At 40.5% G+C, this 18,987-nt stretch overlaps 1 protein-coding gene across 8 annotated transcripts in view; it reads left to right on the top strand.

Moving 5' to 3' along the window:
• The window catches only part of PHACTR1 (phosphatase and actin regulator 1), a 539,914-nt gene that overhangs the window by 236,357 nt on the left and 284,570 nt on the right, over positions 1–18,987 (top strand). For 4 of the 8 annotated variants that reach the window (XM_060308258.1, XM_060308257.1, XM_060308254.1 and 1 more), the window contains exon 5: positions 18,662–18,697. The exons of 3 other annotated variants lie outside the window; for them this stretch is intronic. In XM_060308258.1, the coding sequence (XP_060164241.1) occupies positions 18,662–18,697 (36 nt within the window). Of the gene's footprint in view, positions 1–1,124; positions 1,400–18,661; positions 18,698–18,987 lie in introns of those variants that run through there. One more of the 8 variants, XM_060308261.2, reaches the window with a different exon arrangement.

The raw sequence follows: 18,987 nt of genomic DNA, 5'->3' as shown, positions 1-18,987 counted from the left end.
TTCTGTTTTAACATACTTGCTCCTCAATATATATCATCTGAACAGAGATGACAGATGCTAAGAAGGGGAAAATGGGACTGAAATAATTTTTTTACTTTCACCCAAGTGCTGGCTTCAAAGTATCCATCTAGATTGGCCTTAAGGATTTCCACATTGTTGATAGTAGAGAATGGGGCTTGGCCATTAAGTGGTGTTTGCATAGCAAGCATGCAATTTTCAGTTGGATGTTATGTTATTTGAGGTGGCCGGAGAGGGTCTAGGAAGATTAAGGTCAGGGCAGGGGGTTGGCTAAAGACCTCTCAACCCAATCTACCCCTTTGACATTTCAGGGAACTTAGATACTGTGGCTAAAGTAATAAACATTCTAGGCTTTGCAGTTCATTTGCACAGGTGCTATAAATCTACTTGAGGCTGTTCAACTGATGATGCGCTCTGTCATTTGCAAACCCACTGGCTGATTTACCTCATCTGCAGACAGCCACCCTAAATGAAAGTCAAGGAAACTGCTACAGTTACATCTTGAGATGTTACATCTTGAGAAATCCCTGCTAATTCAGCATTGGCATTTAGGAAGTCCTCTGCCGGAGAAAAATCAAACCAAAGGGAAATAAAAATACACTGCAAAAATGCAGCAGCGCCACTGAAATTTCTTCTCTTTTTAAACATTTTTTTTAATGTGGACCATTTTAAAAGTCTTTATTTAATTTGTTACAATACTGCTTCTGTTTTTTTATGGGTTTTTTTTGGTTTTTTGGCTGCCGGTCATGTGGGATCTTAGCTCCCCGACCGGGGATCAAACCCACAGCCCCTGCATTGGAAGGCGAAGTCTTAACCACTGGACTGCCAGGGAAAGCCCTCCACTGAAGTTTCAAGAAAGATTAATTTTCATTGTTTGGTGTTTTGAGTGCCTCTCCCTCCACGCCAAGGAAGCGGGAGAGGGGAGACGGGGGAAAGGGAGTGTGGTTTTCTGATCAGAACTCAAGTAACACAGTTTGAATTATATAATGGAGCTGCTGTGAGTCAGGTGACAGGCTCACTGAGTAATTCCCTGCAGAAGGAGACAAACTGCATGTTAAAAAGCTCAACAAATACTTAAAAAAAAAAAAAGAAAAGAAAAGCAAAGCCGAGGCCGTGAGTTCCAGACTTGCAAGCTGCAGTTTCCTCTGAATTCTCTCCGGGCTGAAACAGCTGGGCGGGCTGGCTGAGTCCCAGGACTCATAGAGGCTACGGAGAGCCAAAGCCAAGTGCAGGTCGGGGGTCTGGCCTGGGTTCCCGGGTTACTTTCTGTTTCATTTAGAAATGTGCCCTGTTTCTGAAACTGGTGGCTTCCAATGTCAAGGAAAACGCAGAACTCCTTGGAGGCTCCAGCCAGGCTTTTAAGAACCGGGGCTTTGTAAAGGTAAGAAGCTATCCACGTCCTGCAGGCTGGGGGTTGCCGCCTTGGAGGGGTCTGGGTGCGAGCCGGGGACGCCAGGAGTCGTCTGCCAACTTGTTCTGGGATCTGAACGAGGCTGGAGAAACCTTCTGTGGAGGGGTTTTAAGGTTAGGAAAGGGATAAGATGGACCCTTCCCGCCTGGATGGGTGGCCCCCCCGGTCCTTGGCGACTTAAATTGATCCCCAACTCCTGTCTGCGCTCTTCCCTTCCCCAGTTCCATCCCATGGAGGAGTTGCTCTCCTGTCGGGGAATTGGCATGGGCTGGCCCGGGGCTGGGAAGGAAGGAGAAGGGGCTACCTGGCACGAAGAGGCTGTCTGAGCGTGTGTAGCATGTGTATTTCAGAGCCTGACACTTGAGAAGACTGTTGCTCAGGCTAAGAAAACATAGTTTTTGGGGAGCCAGAGAGCAGAGGCAGCGGAGGATGCCTGTGTGAGCGGAGAGCTTTGGGAAGTCTGTGAGGTAGGCATTTGAATCTTAAAGCATTTCACTGCTGTTTGTGTGCCCTTTAGTTGGATTTTATATTGCTTTTGTATTTTGTTCGGTTTGGGGACTTTTCCCTTTTTGGAGCTGCCGCTATCAATTGATTTGGTTTTTCAGTCCTCGGACTTGGTTCACTGGATGTCTTGAAACCCACTGGTGCCCTTGTAGATGTCTGGAAGTCAGAGATCGCTTAGGAAACTGGTGCTATTTTTTCAGATCGGGGAGATTCACTTGCAAATCTCACTGCCATGGAGACTTGCTGGGAGTCCTGAACGCCTGCGGAGGCCGCCAGTGCTTAGGAACCTAGGGAAGTTTCTGACTTAAAGAGACAGGAGAGGGAAAATTGAATGGGCAATTGTTAATTCCCGGAAGGTGGGTGCAGGGAGAAGTTGTCAAGGATCAAAAAGAAAGACGACTGGGAAAATGAAAGGATAAGTAAAGGAATGGGTTTGGTGGGATCCCAGCTGGGGCTGTGGCATTTTGAGGTTTACAGCATGGGGATAAAAATCAATAAGCAAACTGATAACAGCTCACTTGGCATGAATAAGATTCTTTTTTTTTTTTTTTTCCCCACTGGGTCCTAGAGAACCGGAGAAATAGGCAGGATGTGAGTTTGGAAGAGTTCTTTTTTTTAACCTCTTTATTGGAGTATAACTGCTTTACAATGGTGTTTTAGTTTCTGCTGTATAACAAGGTGAATCAGCTGTACATATACATATATCCCCATATCTCCTCCCTCTTGCATCTCCCTCCCACCCTCCCTATCCCACCCCTCTAGGTGGTCACAAAGCACCGAGCTGATCTCCCTGTGCTATGCGGCTGCTTCCCACTAGCTATCTATTTTACATTTGGTAGCGTATATATGCCCATGCTACTCTCTCACTTCATCCCAGCTTACCCTTCCCCCTCCCCGTGTCCTCAAGTCCATTCTCTACATCTGCGTCTTTATTCCTGTCCTGCCCCTAGGTTCTTCAGAACCTTTTTTTTTTTTAGATTCCATATATATGTGTTAGCATATGCTATTTGTTTTTCTCTTTCTGACTTCACTCTGTATGACAGACTCTAGGCTGGAGAGGGTGTAGAGAAAAGGGAACCCTCTTGCACTGTTGGTGGGAATGTAAATTGATACAGCCACTATGGAGAACAGTATGGAGGTTCCTTAAAAAACTAAAAATAGAACTACCGTATGACCCAGCAATCCCACTACTGGGCATATACCCTGAGAAAACCATAATTCAAAAAGAGTCATGTACCACAATGTTCACGGCAGCTCTATTTACAATAGCAAGCTAAATGTCCATCGACAGATGAATGGATAAAGAAGATGTGGCACATATATACAATGGAATATTACTCAGCCATAAAAGGAAACGAAATTCAGTTATTTGTAATGAGCTGGATGGAAGAGTGCATTTCTAATTGCTATTCTTCTTGACTACAGAAGATGCTCTAAACAAAATATGGGGATGTTAGAACCAGAGGGAAAATGTGCTTAGAATGATGCCTACAAAGATGTGTTCAAGTTCCTGCTGCCCTTCCCTTCCCCTCTTTCCCATCCTACTCCCAGTTTTGGGCAAATTATGTGATTTGAATATGTCTGGTATAAACAACTCCTTAGACTGATACAGTTATCACTGCGAGAGGATATTTGGGTACTAGAATAAAAATGATCTTGAGTCAGTGGTTCTTAAATCTTTTAGATCATGGACCGTATTTGGGAATTGAAAAAACTTAGCTGACGGTGAATTTCTAGAGTCCTCTGTCTACTGTGGCCCTGACACCCCCATCTTCTGATGCTCAACAAAGAAAACTAAACAATGACAGCAAAACCAAAAGGCGTAGCATAGCGAGGTTTCTAATTAAAGCCCACTTTTGAAATATCGACAGCATAACATTATAAATATTCATAATATAAGAAAACAGTTCATGGAGCCCCTTTTGCAAGCCATGGTAGTCCCTCAAGAAAGCACCGCTTAAATAATTAATGTCAGCACAGTGAGTTCCTTTCATCCAGATTTCTATCTGTTGAAACTTGCTGGAAATCTGCATTTCTGCACTTCAATAATATAATGAGGATAGAAATTCATAAGGGTGACTTCCAGACACCACAAGATCCAGCAGTGCCTTCTAAATCACAGAAGAGTACGTGATGCTCTGAACACTTTGTGTTGAGTGCACTTTCTTCCTCTCTAATTCTCGAAAATTTGGTAATCTGCTTAAATTGTGGTGCCCATATATTTCACACCAAGACTCAGGACTTGTGGTCTTACGGAGGATTTTTATGTTACGTTACTTTCAGTGTGAGGGACAGTTTGGGAAATGCAGTTCAGATGCCAGGTTGCAGTTTAGATGTCCGTCTCGGGGACAGTTAAATAGTTTATGGGACAACTGGTCAGAAGGTATGAAATTGAGAAGCTCTTGAAAATCCAGTTCTCATAGAAATATAGATGCTTTGGTTAAGAGCATAAGTTTTTTGGTGTTCCGATTGACTTAGGTTCGAATTCCAATTCTGCCACCTATTCAGTGAGTGACATTGGGCAAGTTTCCTGACCTTTCTAAGGCTCAGTTTCTTCCTCTGTAAAATTGGATAGCGATAGTACTTACCTCAGAGGTTATATGGGGGTAAATAAAATACCGTGTGAATACAACAGCACCTAGTATGGTATCTGGCACTGTTAGCGTCTAATAATCAGTATCTGCTGTTACTATTGTTATCACTTATGGTACCTTTTGATATGCCAGAGACAAAGCATATACTGTGCAACTTTATTTATTTATTTATTACATCTTTATTGGAGTATAATTGCTTCACGATGTTGTGTTTCTGCTGTACAACCAAGTGAATCAGCTATATGTATACATATGTCCCCATATCCTTTCCCTCTTGTGGCTCCCTCCCACCCTCCCTATCCCACCCCTCTAGGTGGTCACAAAGCACCGAGCTGATCTCCCTGTGCTATGAGGCTGCTTCCCACTAGCTATCTGTTTTACATTTAGTAGTGTATATATGTCCATGCCACTCTCTCACTTCATCCCCGCCTCCCCTTTGCTGTGCAACTTTAGATCAACATTGGTGATCCTCAGAATGTTCTGGAATTAAGTCATTAGCACGTCTATTCCTCTCTATGAGGAGGCATCGTTATCCCCATGTTTTACACAGAAGAATCCATTGAAGTAGTTGAAGGCACCCAGGACATCAGTGGCAGCATCAGATGGGGGATATTTGTCCCCAGACTCTGTGCCCCACCCCTGGATCACACCCCTCCTGATCGTCCTGCTGGGCATCCACATCAGGGGTGGTTTAACAAGGGCAAAGTAGCCCTTGTCTCTAGAAAGCCTCAGATAACCTTCCCAGGGAAGTATTGTAGTTTGGTGCTGAAGGCTTGGTTTTCCCTGCTTCAGCCCTGCTATTAGTTGTGGCTCTTCCCTTTTCTCCTCCTGAACTTGCTGAGTGCAGAGTCCCTACAGGTGTCTCCTACTTGGCCAGCTCATGCCGATGGGTGGTCGTGACCATGAGTACCCAGTTCCAAGTGTCCACTGGGGACAATACAGAATCTGCTGCCCTTGTCCAACCCCTTAAAGACTGTGTTTCTGTTTTCTCTTTGAAGACTTCTAACATAGGGATTTAATGCCTCCCATAAAACAAACTCCCCATCATATACTATAAAGTCCAAAGACAGTCATGTAATTAATCTAAAGGGTAAAGATGCCAAAAGACCTTTACTTTTGCCTTCCATAGGTATTCAGTTTCCTGCAAAATTCAGAATCCACTGGTACAGGGAAAGGGTTAAGAGAAGGGATTTCATAAAAGGTCTTCTAGGTATCGCCTGGGTTTCTCAAGGAAACTAACTGAATAAAAAATCCCACTTGGGATAGGTCATAAAATGGCAGAGTGAAGAATAGCATAGAGTGACTTCTTCTAAGAAATCTACCACAAGGACAATACCAACGTCTAAAATTAAGAGAAACAGAAAAAAATCCAATAGAATTTCAGAAAAATAAGATTCTAGATTCAAAAATAACAAAGCAAATTTTGAAATGTAAAAGCACCCCAAATTTGGAAATATTATAATGCTAAGGAAAAAGGGGAAAAAAAGAGTGGAACGTGAGAGAAACAGCAGAGAGAGTGGGATTGAAAGAATTGGTTATGAGTTCAGTCCTGGGTCAATCACTCAGTTGAATCTGTTTCCTCATTTATGAAAAGATGACAATAATTCCTACCCTACACTCAAGGCTACTGAGAGGAACAGATGAGATACTGTGTCAAAACTAGAGAGATAACAGACCCTTAGAACATTCCCCTCCACAATGCTGAGAACTTGAACTCCATCTGGCCCTATCAGGCAGGTGTCCATAACTATACAGTATTAAGGAAAATTGACCCAAAAGGAAAGAATGTGTGTATGACTAAGAAACAGAATTTTCTTCTTAATAATGCAGAAGAAAATCCCTTTGGATAATCCATAGCTAATGAATAACCAATTACTGTTATACTAGGGCTTCCATAACAAAATACCACTAGCTGGGGTGGCTTAAAAAACAAAAATTTATTTTCTCGCATCTCTGGAGGCTGGAAGTCCAAGATCAAGATGTTGGAAGAGTTGATGTCTGCCGAAGCCTCTCTTGAGGATGGTCACCTTCTTGCTGTGTCCTCACATGGCTTTTCCTCTGTGTGTGCAAATCCATGTGTCTTTTCCTCTTCTTATAAGGACACCAGTCCTATTGGATTTGGACCCCACCCATATGACCTCATTTAACTTTGATTATCTCTTTCTAGGCTCTATCTCCAAATACAGTCACATTCTGAGGTACTGGGGGTTAGGGCTTCAACTTATGAATTTGGGGGAAACACAGTTCATCCTATAATAGCTATTAATTAAAAGGTATATTCTTGTTCTAGGAATTTAGAAGGTTTATAAAAGAAAATGGCATCTGTCTAAAGGAAAATGATATCTCTGAATAACCATAGGGAGACCATGCCTTGGAAGGTAGCCTGGTAGACCTGGGCCAAGATTCAGGAGTAACTTGACTTTCAGGCATATTTCAACTAAGAGGAAAAGTGAGGACCTTGTGTTTTTCACTTCCACCTGGGTGTTCTGTCAAAGAACCAGCAGATTGTCCCTAGCAAGTTTGCATCTCTATGGTGAAAGCTATTCTTGGAGGATGAATTTAACATTGTTTGGGATTAGATGCTCCTCTGAGGTCAAAAGGATTATGGCATTTCATGGGCTAGTTTCCCACTTCCTTTCCATATTCTGTCTCTTAAAGGAAGTCAAAAATTGATCCTACAACCTGGGTTCCTGCCGTGCGCAGCGTGGTCATGCATACTTTCCACAATTTCCTCAGTCAGTCCCCAACTTTCCCAGTTCCCTTTCAGTAGGAACCATGATATTCAGTGATATGGTTACCTGAAATACACACACACATACACACGTACACACACGTGCACACACGCACCTTTATTTATTCCACGAACAGAATTTGTGGATAGAGAGGAAGATGATTTGTAAGTGATACGTACACATCACTTTCTTCCTAAATTTCAGATCTTTGATTTCAGAGAAAGGGATATGGGGCCCAGCTCGTGGCTGAGATGACCCCACAAATATGGGAAGTGAGGGGAGCTGATGTCTATTCTAAATTCACAGGCGTGAAAAGGCATGAAGGAGAAAGTGATGTCAGGGGAGGAGCAGGTGATTCGCAGGTGTACACGGATAAGGGTGGGTGTGCCCCTCCCTTCCTCTCCCCCTCCCCACTCGCAGCTGCCCCTTTGGTTGGACCACTTGCGTCCTCTGGTGGGGCACATTGTAGCTCCCTATTAGCAGTGTGGCGGCTAGAGCCACACAGGACACATGAGGACATCGTGCAAGCAAGACACGTACCTTGATTTTCCTTTTTAAACAACTGATGGTGGTGAAAAATTATACTGGGAGGAACAAAGAAACACATATTTAGTAACTTGTAAACACCCCATTGTGTCCTTTTTCCTTAAAAATAAGGTGTGCTTCCAATGCCCAAGAGGAAAGAATCAGTTCCCCAAGCATCATGATCATACCTCCTGATCCTTCCCAGTACCATTTCAGCACAAACAAGAACTCACTCCATTACTAGTAGCTTTCCTCTTTCACCAGGATCCATTCCAGAGGCAGGGGAAGTCATGGGTTAGTGCACCAAATCAGTCTGCCCAACTTTCAAACTATTTGGATGCAACGTGCTCTCTAAGTGTCAAGTACTCTCGTTTGGGTTATTAGAAAGGAACTGTTGAAAGGAACTATGATGTAATTCAGAATATATCAGTGCCTGTATTATTTAGCCCTGATTTTAAGGTTCATGACTTGCCAGAAAAAGGACCTAAAGGCTAAAAAGGATAAGAATGCAGACTCAGGAACAAACCATCAGATTTTAAGAAAACCAGTATTGGTTCCCTTTGGCTTTCATGTAAACCAATAACATAGATTAGGAACTCTTATTTAAGTTGGTTTGTTCATATGTAGACTTTCTCAAACAAAAATGTGTTTGGTAAAGCACAAAATAAAACATAACTACCTTGGAGTTTTTTTTTTTTTTTTAATTTTTTTTTTCGGTACGCAGGCCTCTCACTGTTGTGGCCTCTCCTGCTGCGGAGCGCAGGCTCCAGACGCGCAGGCTCAGCGGCCAATGGCTCACAGGCCCAGCCGCTCACACGACATGTGGGATCTTCCCGGACCGGGGCACGAACCCGTATCCCTTGCATCGGCAGGCGGACTCTCAACCACTGCGCCACCAGGGAAGCCCTACCTTGGAGTTTTTGTTGTTGTTGCTGTTATTGTATTTAATCAGTAAGCACTTACTATCTACTGCAGCTAAGGACAGGGTGTTATGCCAAGAGTTTTGCAAGGTAAGATGAATCAGATCTACCCACATCTATCTAGAGAAATAAAACATGTCCATACAAGTTTTAACAAAGTATAGAAAATGACAACTTCACGAGAACAGAAAAAAATGGTTATTGAGGTTGAAAAGAGGGAAATATTAATTCCAGCTAGAAAAGCTTTTAGAAATGTTTCTAACAAGAGTCTTGAGGGCTGAATAGGTATATTTCAGCGTGAAGGGTGAGGGGGCAGAGGACATTTCCAAGAGAGGAGAGGGAGTAATAAGCGGGAAGCAAAATTGTAGAAGAAGGCACACCTGGATTGCACGTGAGGCCAGGAGGCCAGGTCAGTTCTTTTGGAGGAGAGGGTGAAGAAAACAACCAGTTGTAGAAACATTGGAAAAAACCTGAATATCCAGCAGAGAATGGCAGGGTCGGAGCTTGAAACTAGATGCAGGGCGGGGTGAATGGAGAGAGATGGTGAGTGCACCCTGCGGTTACATCGCAGCTGTGGTGGTGGAGAACATGGTAAAGGTTAACAGTAATGATAATGATCATAAATAGGTCTCACTTGTTGAGTGCCTAGTAGCTGCTGAGCCTTTTCTTTAGATTATTGCCTTTAATCTGCACAGCAAACCTCAAGACAGGTACAAATACAGTCAGTTCTCATTCTGCACAGATTCTGTATTTGCAAATCTGGCTTATTCGCTAAAATTTATTTGTGACCCCAAAATCAATACTCTTGGTACATTCTCAGTCATCCATGGACGTGTGCAGAGTTGCCCCACATGTACATTCCCAGTGAAGTTAAAGAAGGTGATACTCTGCCTTTTTGTTTCAGCTCATACTGTAAACAAGTGTCATTTTTGTGGTCTATTTAGTCTCATGCTTTTCACTTTTTTTTTGCTTCTTGTTGGTGATCTCTCTGTTTAAAATGGTCCCCATGTGTAGTGCTGAAGTGCTGTCTAGTGTCCCTCCATGCAAGAAGGCTGTGATGTGCTTTAGGGAGACAATACGTGTGTTAGATATGCCTGTTCAGACATGTCATAGTGCCGTCGGCCATGAGTTCAAGGTTAATGGATCAACAATATATACTAAACAAGGTGTCTTTAAACAGAACCACACATAAGACACAATACATTGATCAGTTGATGAAAACACTGTGACCAGAGGCTCCCAGGAACCTAACCCTATATTTCTCCTAGGAACAATGGTTCAGTGTTCACTAATTCCGTTTTCACAGTGACTTCATAGAACAAGGCTACTTTGAATATCAAGAAGACTCTGGTTGGGCTTCCCTGGTGGTGCAGTGGTTAAGAACCCACCTGCCAAAGCAGGGGACACAGGTTCGAGCCCTGGTCCGGGAAGATCCCACATGCTGCAGAGCAATTGGGCCCGTGCACCACAACTACTGAGCCTGCGCTCTAGAGCCTGAGAGCCACAACTACTGAAGCTCGCGTGCCTAGAGCCTGTTCTCTGCAACAAGAGAAGCCACCGCAATGAGAAGCCTGCACACTGCAATGGAGAGTAGCCCCCGCTCGCTGCAACTAGAGAAAGCCCACGCGCAACAACAAAGTCCCAATGCAGCCAAAAATAAATTAAAAATAAATAAATAAGACAATGGTAACACCCTCTCCCCAGAGATATAAACTGGGGTCGGGAGGGAGGGATAAGGACCTTGCCTGAGGCCACACAACAGGCACAAACCCAGTCTGTCAGATTCGAATGTCATATTGTGATGATATAGATTTGTAATAACTTAACAAAGGCCTGGACCAGGTGTAGCAATGAAGAATGGAGGGGAGGAGGTGAATTACAAATGGTTTAGGAAGTAGAATCAACAGGACTTGGCCACTGATTGCACATGGAGGGCAAAGAGCAGGAAGAGGTCTGAGAGGAGTCTGAAGTCAGGTGGAGGTGATAACCTATTGGAATCAGGAGAGCCTGAGGGTGGATGGTTGCAGGAAGGGTAAACAGCAGGTTCAACTGGGATTAAGGGCTGGGGCTTGAGAACAGAAATGCCAGTTTTAATTTTTGAGCACTCACTGTACTCCAGGTATTGTTAAGTGGCTCTAGCTAAATGATCTCAGGAACTATTATGCCCATTTTACAGATGAAAAGAGTGAGGCTCAAAGAAGTAAAGTGACTTGCTCAAGGACACCCTGCTTATAAACAACAGAACAGGATTCAAACCCAGGCAGAGTGACCCTGGAGGTTGTAATACCAAAGAGAAGTTTTGGAATTTGAGATCTTAGAGGAAGAGAAGCATTAATGTTAATAATACCGTATCTTGTTCTCTAGTTTCTTCTTTTTAATGTTATTTTTTCCAATATTCTGTCTTTACACTGCATATTTTCCTACTTTCATGTTTTTGTTCAAATTCTTCTCTCCCACAAGAATGTTGTTCTTCTCTCCTAGCTTTTAGCTTTTATTCTTTTTTGTCTTTTTATGTTGCAGAGGGGTAAACTTACTTGGTAGCTTCAGAAATGGGACACTTTATGTTATATTGTGCTGTCTAATTTAAAAAGTTTGAACGTTTCAAGGATTCCTAGAACGTAATACATGTTACTTAAGAAAAATTATTCTCTGAATATTACTCAGCCATAAAGAAGAATTAAATGTTGCCATCTGTAACAAGATGGATAGATCTAGAGGGTATTATGCCGAGTGAAATAAGGCAGACAGACAAAGACAAATATCCTATGATTTCACTCATATATGGAGTCTAAAAAAACAAATAAACATAACAAAACAGAAACAGACTCATAGATACAGAGAGCAAAACTGGTGGTTGCCATGGGGCGATGAGTGAAATAGGTGAGGGAGAATAAAAGGTACAAACTTCCGGTTACAAAATAAATGAGTCCTGGGGACTATAGTCAATAATATTGTAATAACATTGCATGGTGACAGATGGTAACTATACTTATCGTGGTGATTATTTTGCAATGTATTAAAATATTGAATCACTATGTTGTACACGTGAAGCTAATATAATAAGTCAATTATACTTCAATTTAAAAAAGAAGAATTGTTCTCATAATCATTCTTACAATTCACATTAATAATGTTATGGTTTATTTACAGATGTTCTCATTAACAGAGGAAACATGATTATGCTATTTGTGTATTAGATTTGGAAAACCTGGCATAAAATAACATGATCCTTGTTTTGTGTTTCCTCTTGGATATCAGTTACCTTTGAACTTTTGTAAAGATATAAAGTCTCTCATTGTTTCCCAAATCTGTATCATCGAGACTTATTTGCCTATGTCCTTGAGACACTAAGAAATTAAACATTCCCTCAACACTTAGGTATTAAGGGTTATTTCCACAGGACTCCTAGTAGTACTGTGCCTGGAGATATAATAGTATCCAAAAACAGAGGGTGTTTCATTTAAGAAATGCCAGAGCTGTTTATTATATTAAAAAACTTTTAAACAGTATGTAATAGGAAAAAAAAAAAGACTCCTGTCGGAATCTTGAGTTCCTTCTTTCTTTCTAAATGCCCCCCCCAAGATGTCCAGAAGGTGAGCATTCTTTCTGGCCACAGGGAAAGTGCCCTCCAGAACTGTGAACTCCATCAAAAATGCTTCTGCCCAAAGAGCTCAAAGGCCAGACATTTTGAGAACAGATAGCTTGGATCTCTGTAGGTACGTGGGAAAGAGTTCACCTACAAGGGAGTTTCTATTCTTTGAAATAACCCAAGTCTGAAACCCTTCCTTTGTAAATTAAAAAGAAATCTCTTGAACTATTCTGAAACCAAAAGAGAGAGAGTTGCAATGCTGCTGGCAACTGTACTAGATAGTCAACTGTGACTCTTAGGTGAACAAATTCTGCATTTGTATAGAGATCTGGTAATTTAGGAACAAAGGCGAAGACAAAGGAACCTTAAGGAATCTTTGTCTTGTTCTTAAACTGCCACGGCCTGAAAGGGAACTAGGGAAAATGAAGCCATGTTTGATTCGACAAACACTTGAAACCATCCTTCAAATATTCTGGACGGAAAACAGTCCAAAGTGTGTTTTTGCCAAACCCAAGGGAAATTAGCTCCATATGTTTCTGATTTATTTACAGTTTAATCATCAAAATATTGCTTTGCAAGGACTGGTTATGTCCAAAAAACCTTTTATGAGCCATTTTAAACAGTATCTTGAGAACAGGAAGCCCTGTTTTGCCAAGAGCCAACAGATGCCTGAGCAGAGGTTCTGGAGTTGGTAGTAGGGGCAGAGCCCTGGGCGCTGCGATTTCCAAATCTGACAGAGCAGACTTCATATTGGTTTTGGGGAATCTGTGCTCCACGCACTAGAATTACAGAAATCCTTCAGGGAGGATAACCTGAGGGGAAGGTGGCTGCTGGCTTCCATGATTTCCACTCAAACTCATTATCTTTTATGGAATTTCATATTCCTTTCACCGCATTCCATTTGCTAAATGATTATTCAGGAGATAACTTCTCTACTGAAATTATAATGTTAGTATCTGAGCCCTTACAAACCTGAGGTAGAATTTCTTAGAAAACAGCGGCTTCGAAGGAGCCATTGTCTGAACGAATAGGACAAAAATTTTTTCTCTTTATTTTCGAGTTTTTTCCTTTTGGGGTTTTTTTTGCTTCTCTTTCTTTTTATTCTACTTTTCCTTTTCTTTCCCTGGGAAGTTCACCATACAGTATCAATCATCCAGAAGACATTTAATAATAAATTGGTGATTATCAACATTATGTACATATATATGTACTGTACAAGCCTGGGTTTACTAGTTGAGGGGGAAGGCCTTTATTGAAAATACGCGTTTGTAAGGGATTACCCACTTTTTTCTCATTCTCCCGAAACTTTACCTAAAACCAAGCATTCTTTCTCTAGACTTTATTTTTTTAACATCTTTATTGGAATATAATTGCTTTACAGTGTTGTGTTAGTTTCTGCTGTATAACAAAGTGAATCAGCTATACATATACATATATCCCTTCCTTCTTGCGTCTCCCTCCCACCCTCCCTATCCCACCCCTCTAGGTGGTCACAAAGCACAGAGCTGATCTCTCTGTGCTATGCAGCTACTTCCCACTAACTACCTATTTTATATTTGGTAGTGTATATATGTCAGTGCCACTCTCTCACTTCGTCCCAGCTTACCCATTTCCCTCCCCGTGTCCTCAACTCCATTCTCTATGTCTGTGTCTTTATTCCTGTCCTGCCCCTAGGTTCTTCAGAACCATTTTTTTAAATTCCATATATATGTGTTAGCATATGGTATTTTTCTCTTTCTGACTTACTTCACTCTGTATGGCAGACTCTAGGTCCATCCACCTCACTACAAATAACTCAGTTTCATTCTTTTTATGGCTGAGTAATATTCCATTGTATATACGTGCCACTACTTCTTCATCCATTCATCTGTCAATGGGCACTTAGGTTGCTTCCACGTCCTGGCTATTGTAAATAGAGCTGCAATGAACACTGTGCTACATGACTCTTTTTGAATTTTGGTTTTCTCAGGGTATATGCCCAGTAATGGGATTGCTGCATCATGTGGTAGTTTTATTTTTAGTTTTTTAAGGAACCTCCATACTGTTCTCCATAGTGGCTGTATCAATTTACGTTCCCACTAACAGCACAAGAGGTTTCCTTTTCTCCACACCCTCTCCAGCATTTATTGTTTGTAGATTTTTTGATGATGGCCATTCTGACTGGTGTGAGGTGATAACCTCACTGTAATTTTGATTTGCATTTCTCTAATGATTAGTGATGTTGAGCATCCTTTCATGTGTTTGTTGGCAATCTGTATATCTTCTTTGGAGAAATGTCTACTTAGGTCTTCTGCCCATTTTTGGATTGGGTTGTTTGCTTTTTGATATTGAATTGCATGAGCTGCTTGTATATTTTGGAGATTAATTCTTTGTCACTTGCTTCGTTTGCAAATATTTTCTCCCATTCTGAGGGTTGTCTTTTTGTCTTGTTTATGGTTTCCTTTGCTGTGCAAAAGCATTTAAGGCTCATTAGGTCCCATTTGTTTATTTTTGTTTTTATTTCCATTTCTCTAGGAGGTGGGTCAAAAAGGATCTTGCTGTGATTTATGTCATAGAGTGTTCTGCCTATGTTTTCCTCTAAAAGTTTGATAGTGTCTGGCCTTACATTTAGGTCTTTAATCCATTTTGAGTTTATTTTTGTGTATGGTGTTAGGGAGTGTTCTAATTTCATTCTTTTACATGTAGCTGTCCGGTTTTCCCAGCACCACTTATTGAAGAGGCTGTCTTTTCTCCATTGTATATTCTTGCCTCCTTTATCAAAGATAAGGTGACCATATGTGTGTGGGTTTATCTCTGGGCTTTCTATCGTACTCCATTGATCTGTATTTCTGTTTTTCTGCCAGTACCATACTGTCTTGATGGCTGTAGCTTTGTAGTATAGTCTGAAGTCAGGGAGCCTGATTCCTCCAGCTCCGTTTTTCTTTCTCAAGATTGCTTTGGCTATTCGGGGTCTTTTGTGTTAACATACAAATTGTGAAAATTTTTGTTCTAGTTCTGTGAAAAATGCCATTGGTAGTTTGATAGAGATTGCATTGAATCTATAGATTGCTTTGGATAATATAGTCATTTTCACAATGTTGATTCTTCCAATCCAAGAACATGGTATATCTCTGCATCTGTTTGTATCATCTTTAATTTCTTTCATCAGTATCATATAGTTTTCTGCATACAGGTCTTTTGTCTCCTTAGGTGGGTTTATTCCTAGGTATTTTATTCTTTTAGTTGCAGTGGTAAATGGGAGTGTTTCCTTAATTTCTCTTTCAGATTTTTCATCATTAGTGTATAGGGATGCAAGAGATTTCTGTGCATTAATTTTGTATCCTGCTACTTTACCAAATTCGTTGATTAGCTCTAGTAGTTTTCTGGTAGCATCTTTAGGATTCCCTATGTATAGTAACATGTCATCTGTAAACAGTGACAGTTTTACTTCTTCTTTTCCGACTTGGATTCCTTTTATTTCTTTTACTTTTCTGATTGCTATGGCTAAAACTTCCAAAACTATGTTGAATAATAGCAGTGAGGGTGGGCAACCTTGTCCTGTTCCTGATATTAGTGGCAATGGTTTCAGTTTTTCACCATTGACGATGATGTTGGCTGTGGGTTTGTCATATATGGCCTTTGTTATGTTGAGGTAAGTTTCCTCTATGCCTACTTTCTGGAGAGTTTTTAATCATAAATTGGTGTTGAATTTTGTTGAAAGCTTTTTGCGCATCTATTGAAATTATCATTTGTTTTAATCCTTCAATTTGTTAATATGGTGTATCACATTGATTGATTTGTGTATATTGAAGAATCCTTGCATTCCTGGGATAAACCCCACTTGATCATGGTGTATGATCCTTTTAATGTGCTGTTGGATTCTGTTTGCTAGTATTTTGTTGACGATTTTTGCATGTATGTTCATCAGTGATATTAGCCTGTAGTTTTCTTTTCTTTTGACATCGTTGTCTGGTTTTGGTATCAGGGTGATGGTGGCCTCGTAGAATGAGTTCGGGATTGTTTCTCCCTCTGCTATATTTTGGAAGAGTTTGAGAAGGATAGGTGTTAGCTCTTCTCTAAATGTTTGAATAAATTAACCTGTGAAGCCATCTGGTCCTGGGCTTTTGTTTGTTGGAAGATTTTAATCACAGTTTCAATTTTAGTGCTGGTGATTGGTCTGTTCATATTTTCTATTTCTTCCTGGTTCAGTCTTGGAAGGTTGTGCATTTCTAAGAATTTTTCCATTTCTTCCAGGTTGTCCATTTTATTGGCATATAGTAGCTTGTAGTAATCTTTCATGTTACTTTGTATTTCTGCAGTGTCAGTTGTTACTTCTCCTTTTTCATTTCTAATTCTGTTGATTGGAGTCTTCTCCCTTTTTTTCTTGATGAGTCTGGCTAATAGTTTATCAATTTTGTTTATCTTCTCAAAGAACTAGCGTTTATTTTTATTGATCTTTGAGATCATTTCCTTTATTTCTTTTTCATTTATTTCTGATCTGATCTTTATGATTTCTTTCCTTCTGCTAACTTCAGCGTTTTTTTGTTCTTCTTTCTCTAATTGCTTTAGGTGTAAGTTTAGGTTGTTTATTTGAGATTTTTCTTGTTTCTTGAGGTAGGATTGTATTGCTATAAACTTCCCTCTTAGAACTGCTTTTGCTGCATCCCATAGGTTTTGGGTCGTCGTGTTTTTCATTCTCACTTGTTTCTAGGTATTTTTTTATTTCCTCTTTGATTTCTTCAGTGATGTCTTGATTATTTAGTAGCATATTGTTTAGCCTCCATGTGTTTGTATTTTTTGGTTCTTTTTTTTCCCCTGTAATTGATATCTAGTCTCTTAGCATTGTGGTCGGAAAAGATACTTGGTACTATTTCAATTTTCTTAAATTTACCAAGGCTTGATTTGTGACCCAAGATATGGTGTATCCTGGAGAATGTTCCATGAGCACTTGAGAAGAAAGTGTCTTCTGTTGTTTTGGGATGGAATGTCCTGTAAATATCAATTAAGTCCATCTTGTTTAATGTTTCATTTAAAGCTTGTGTTTCCTTATTTATTTTCATTTTGGATGATCTGTCCATTGGTGCAAGTGAGGTGTTAACGTCCCCTACTATGATTGTGTTACTGTTGATTTCCCCTTTTATGGCTGTTAGCATTTGCCTTATGTATTGGGGTGCTCCTATGTTGGGTGCATAAATATTTAAAGTTGTTATATCTTCTTCTTGGGTTGATCCCTTGATCATTATGTAGTGTCCTTCTTTGTCTCTTGTATTAGTCTTTATATTAAAGTCTATTTTGTCTGATATGAGAGTTGCTACTCCAGCTTTTTTTGATTTCCATTTGCATGGAATGTCTTTTTCCATCCCCTTGCTTTCAGTCTGTATGTGTCCCGAGGTCTGAAGTGGGTCTCTTGTAGACAGCATATATATGGGTCTTGTTTTTGAATCCATTCAGCCAGTCTCTGTCTTTTGGTTGGAGCATTTAATCCATTTACACTTAAGATAATTATTGATATGTATGTTCCTATTACCATTTTCTTAATTATTTGGGTTTGTTATTGTAGGTGTTTTCCTTTTCTTGTGTTTCCTGCCTAGAGAAGTTCCTTCAGCATTTGTTTTGAAGCTGATTTGGTGGTGCTGAATTCTCTTAGCTTTTGCTTGTCTGTAAAGGTTTTAATATGTCTGTTGTATCTGAATGAGATCCTTGCTGAGCAGAGTAATTTTGGTTGTAGGTCTTTCCCTTTCATCACTTCAAATATGTCCTGCCACTCCCTTCTGGCCTGCAGAGTTTCTGCTGAAAGATCAGCTGTTAACCTTATGGGGATTCCCTTGTATGTTATTTGTTGCTTTTCCCTTGCTGCTTTTAATATTTTTTCTCTGTATTTAATTTTTGATACTTTGATTATTATGTGTCTTGGTGTGTTTCTCCTTGGATTTATCCTGTTGGGACTCTCTGCACTTTCTGGACTTGATTGACTATTTCCTTTCCCATATTAGGGAAGTTTTCAACTATAATCTCTTCGAATATTTTCTCAGTACCTTTCTTTTTCTCTTCTTCTTCTGGGACCCCTATAATATGAATGTTGGTGCGTTTAGTGTTGTCCCAGAGGTCTCTGAGACTGTCCTCAGTTCTTTTCATCAATTTTTCTTTATTCTGCTCTGTGGTAGTTATTTCCACTATTTTATCTTCCAGGTCACTTATCCGTTCTTCTGCCTCAGTTATTCTGCTATTGATTCCTTCTAGAGAATTTTTAATTTTATTTATTGTGCTGTTCATCATAGTTTGTTTGCTCTTTAGTTCTTCTAGGTCCTTGTTAAATGTTTCTTGTATTTTCTCCATTCTATTTCCAAGATTTTGTATATTTACTATCATTATTCTGAATTCTTTTTCAGGTAAACTGCCTATTTCCTCTTCATTTGGTTGGTCTGGTGAGTTTTTACCTTGCTGCTTCATCTGTTGTGTGTTTCTCTGTCTTGTTGTGCTTAACTTAACTGTGTTTGGGGTCTCCTTTTCACAGGCTGCAGGTTTGTAGTTTGCATTGTTTTTGGTGTCTGTCCCCAGTGGCTATGGTTGGTTCTGTGGGTTGTATAGGCTTCCTGGTTAAAGGGACTGGTGCCTGTGGTCTGGTGGATGAGGCTGGATCTTGTCTTTCTGGTGGGCAGGACTGCATTTGGTGGTGTGCTTTGGGGTGTCTGTGAACTTAGTATGATTTTAGGCA

The sequence above is a fragment of the Globicephala melas genome, chromosome 11 (assembly GCF_963455315.2).
Source record: "Globicephala melas chromosome 11, mGloMel1.2, whole genome shotgun sequence".
Taxonomy (NCBI): Eukaryota; Metazoa; Chordata; class Mammalia; order Artiodactyla; family Delphinidae; genus Globicephala; species Globicephala melas.
The sequence above is the reverse complement of the archived record's forward strand: the minus strand, read 5'-3'. Positions and strand labels throughout refer to the sequence as shown.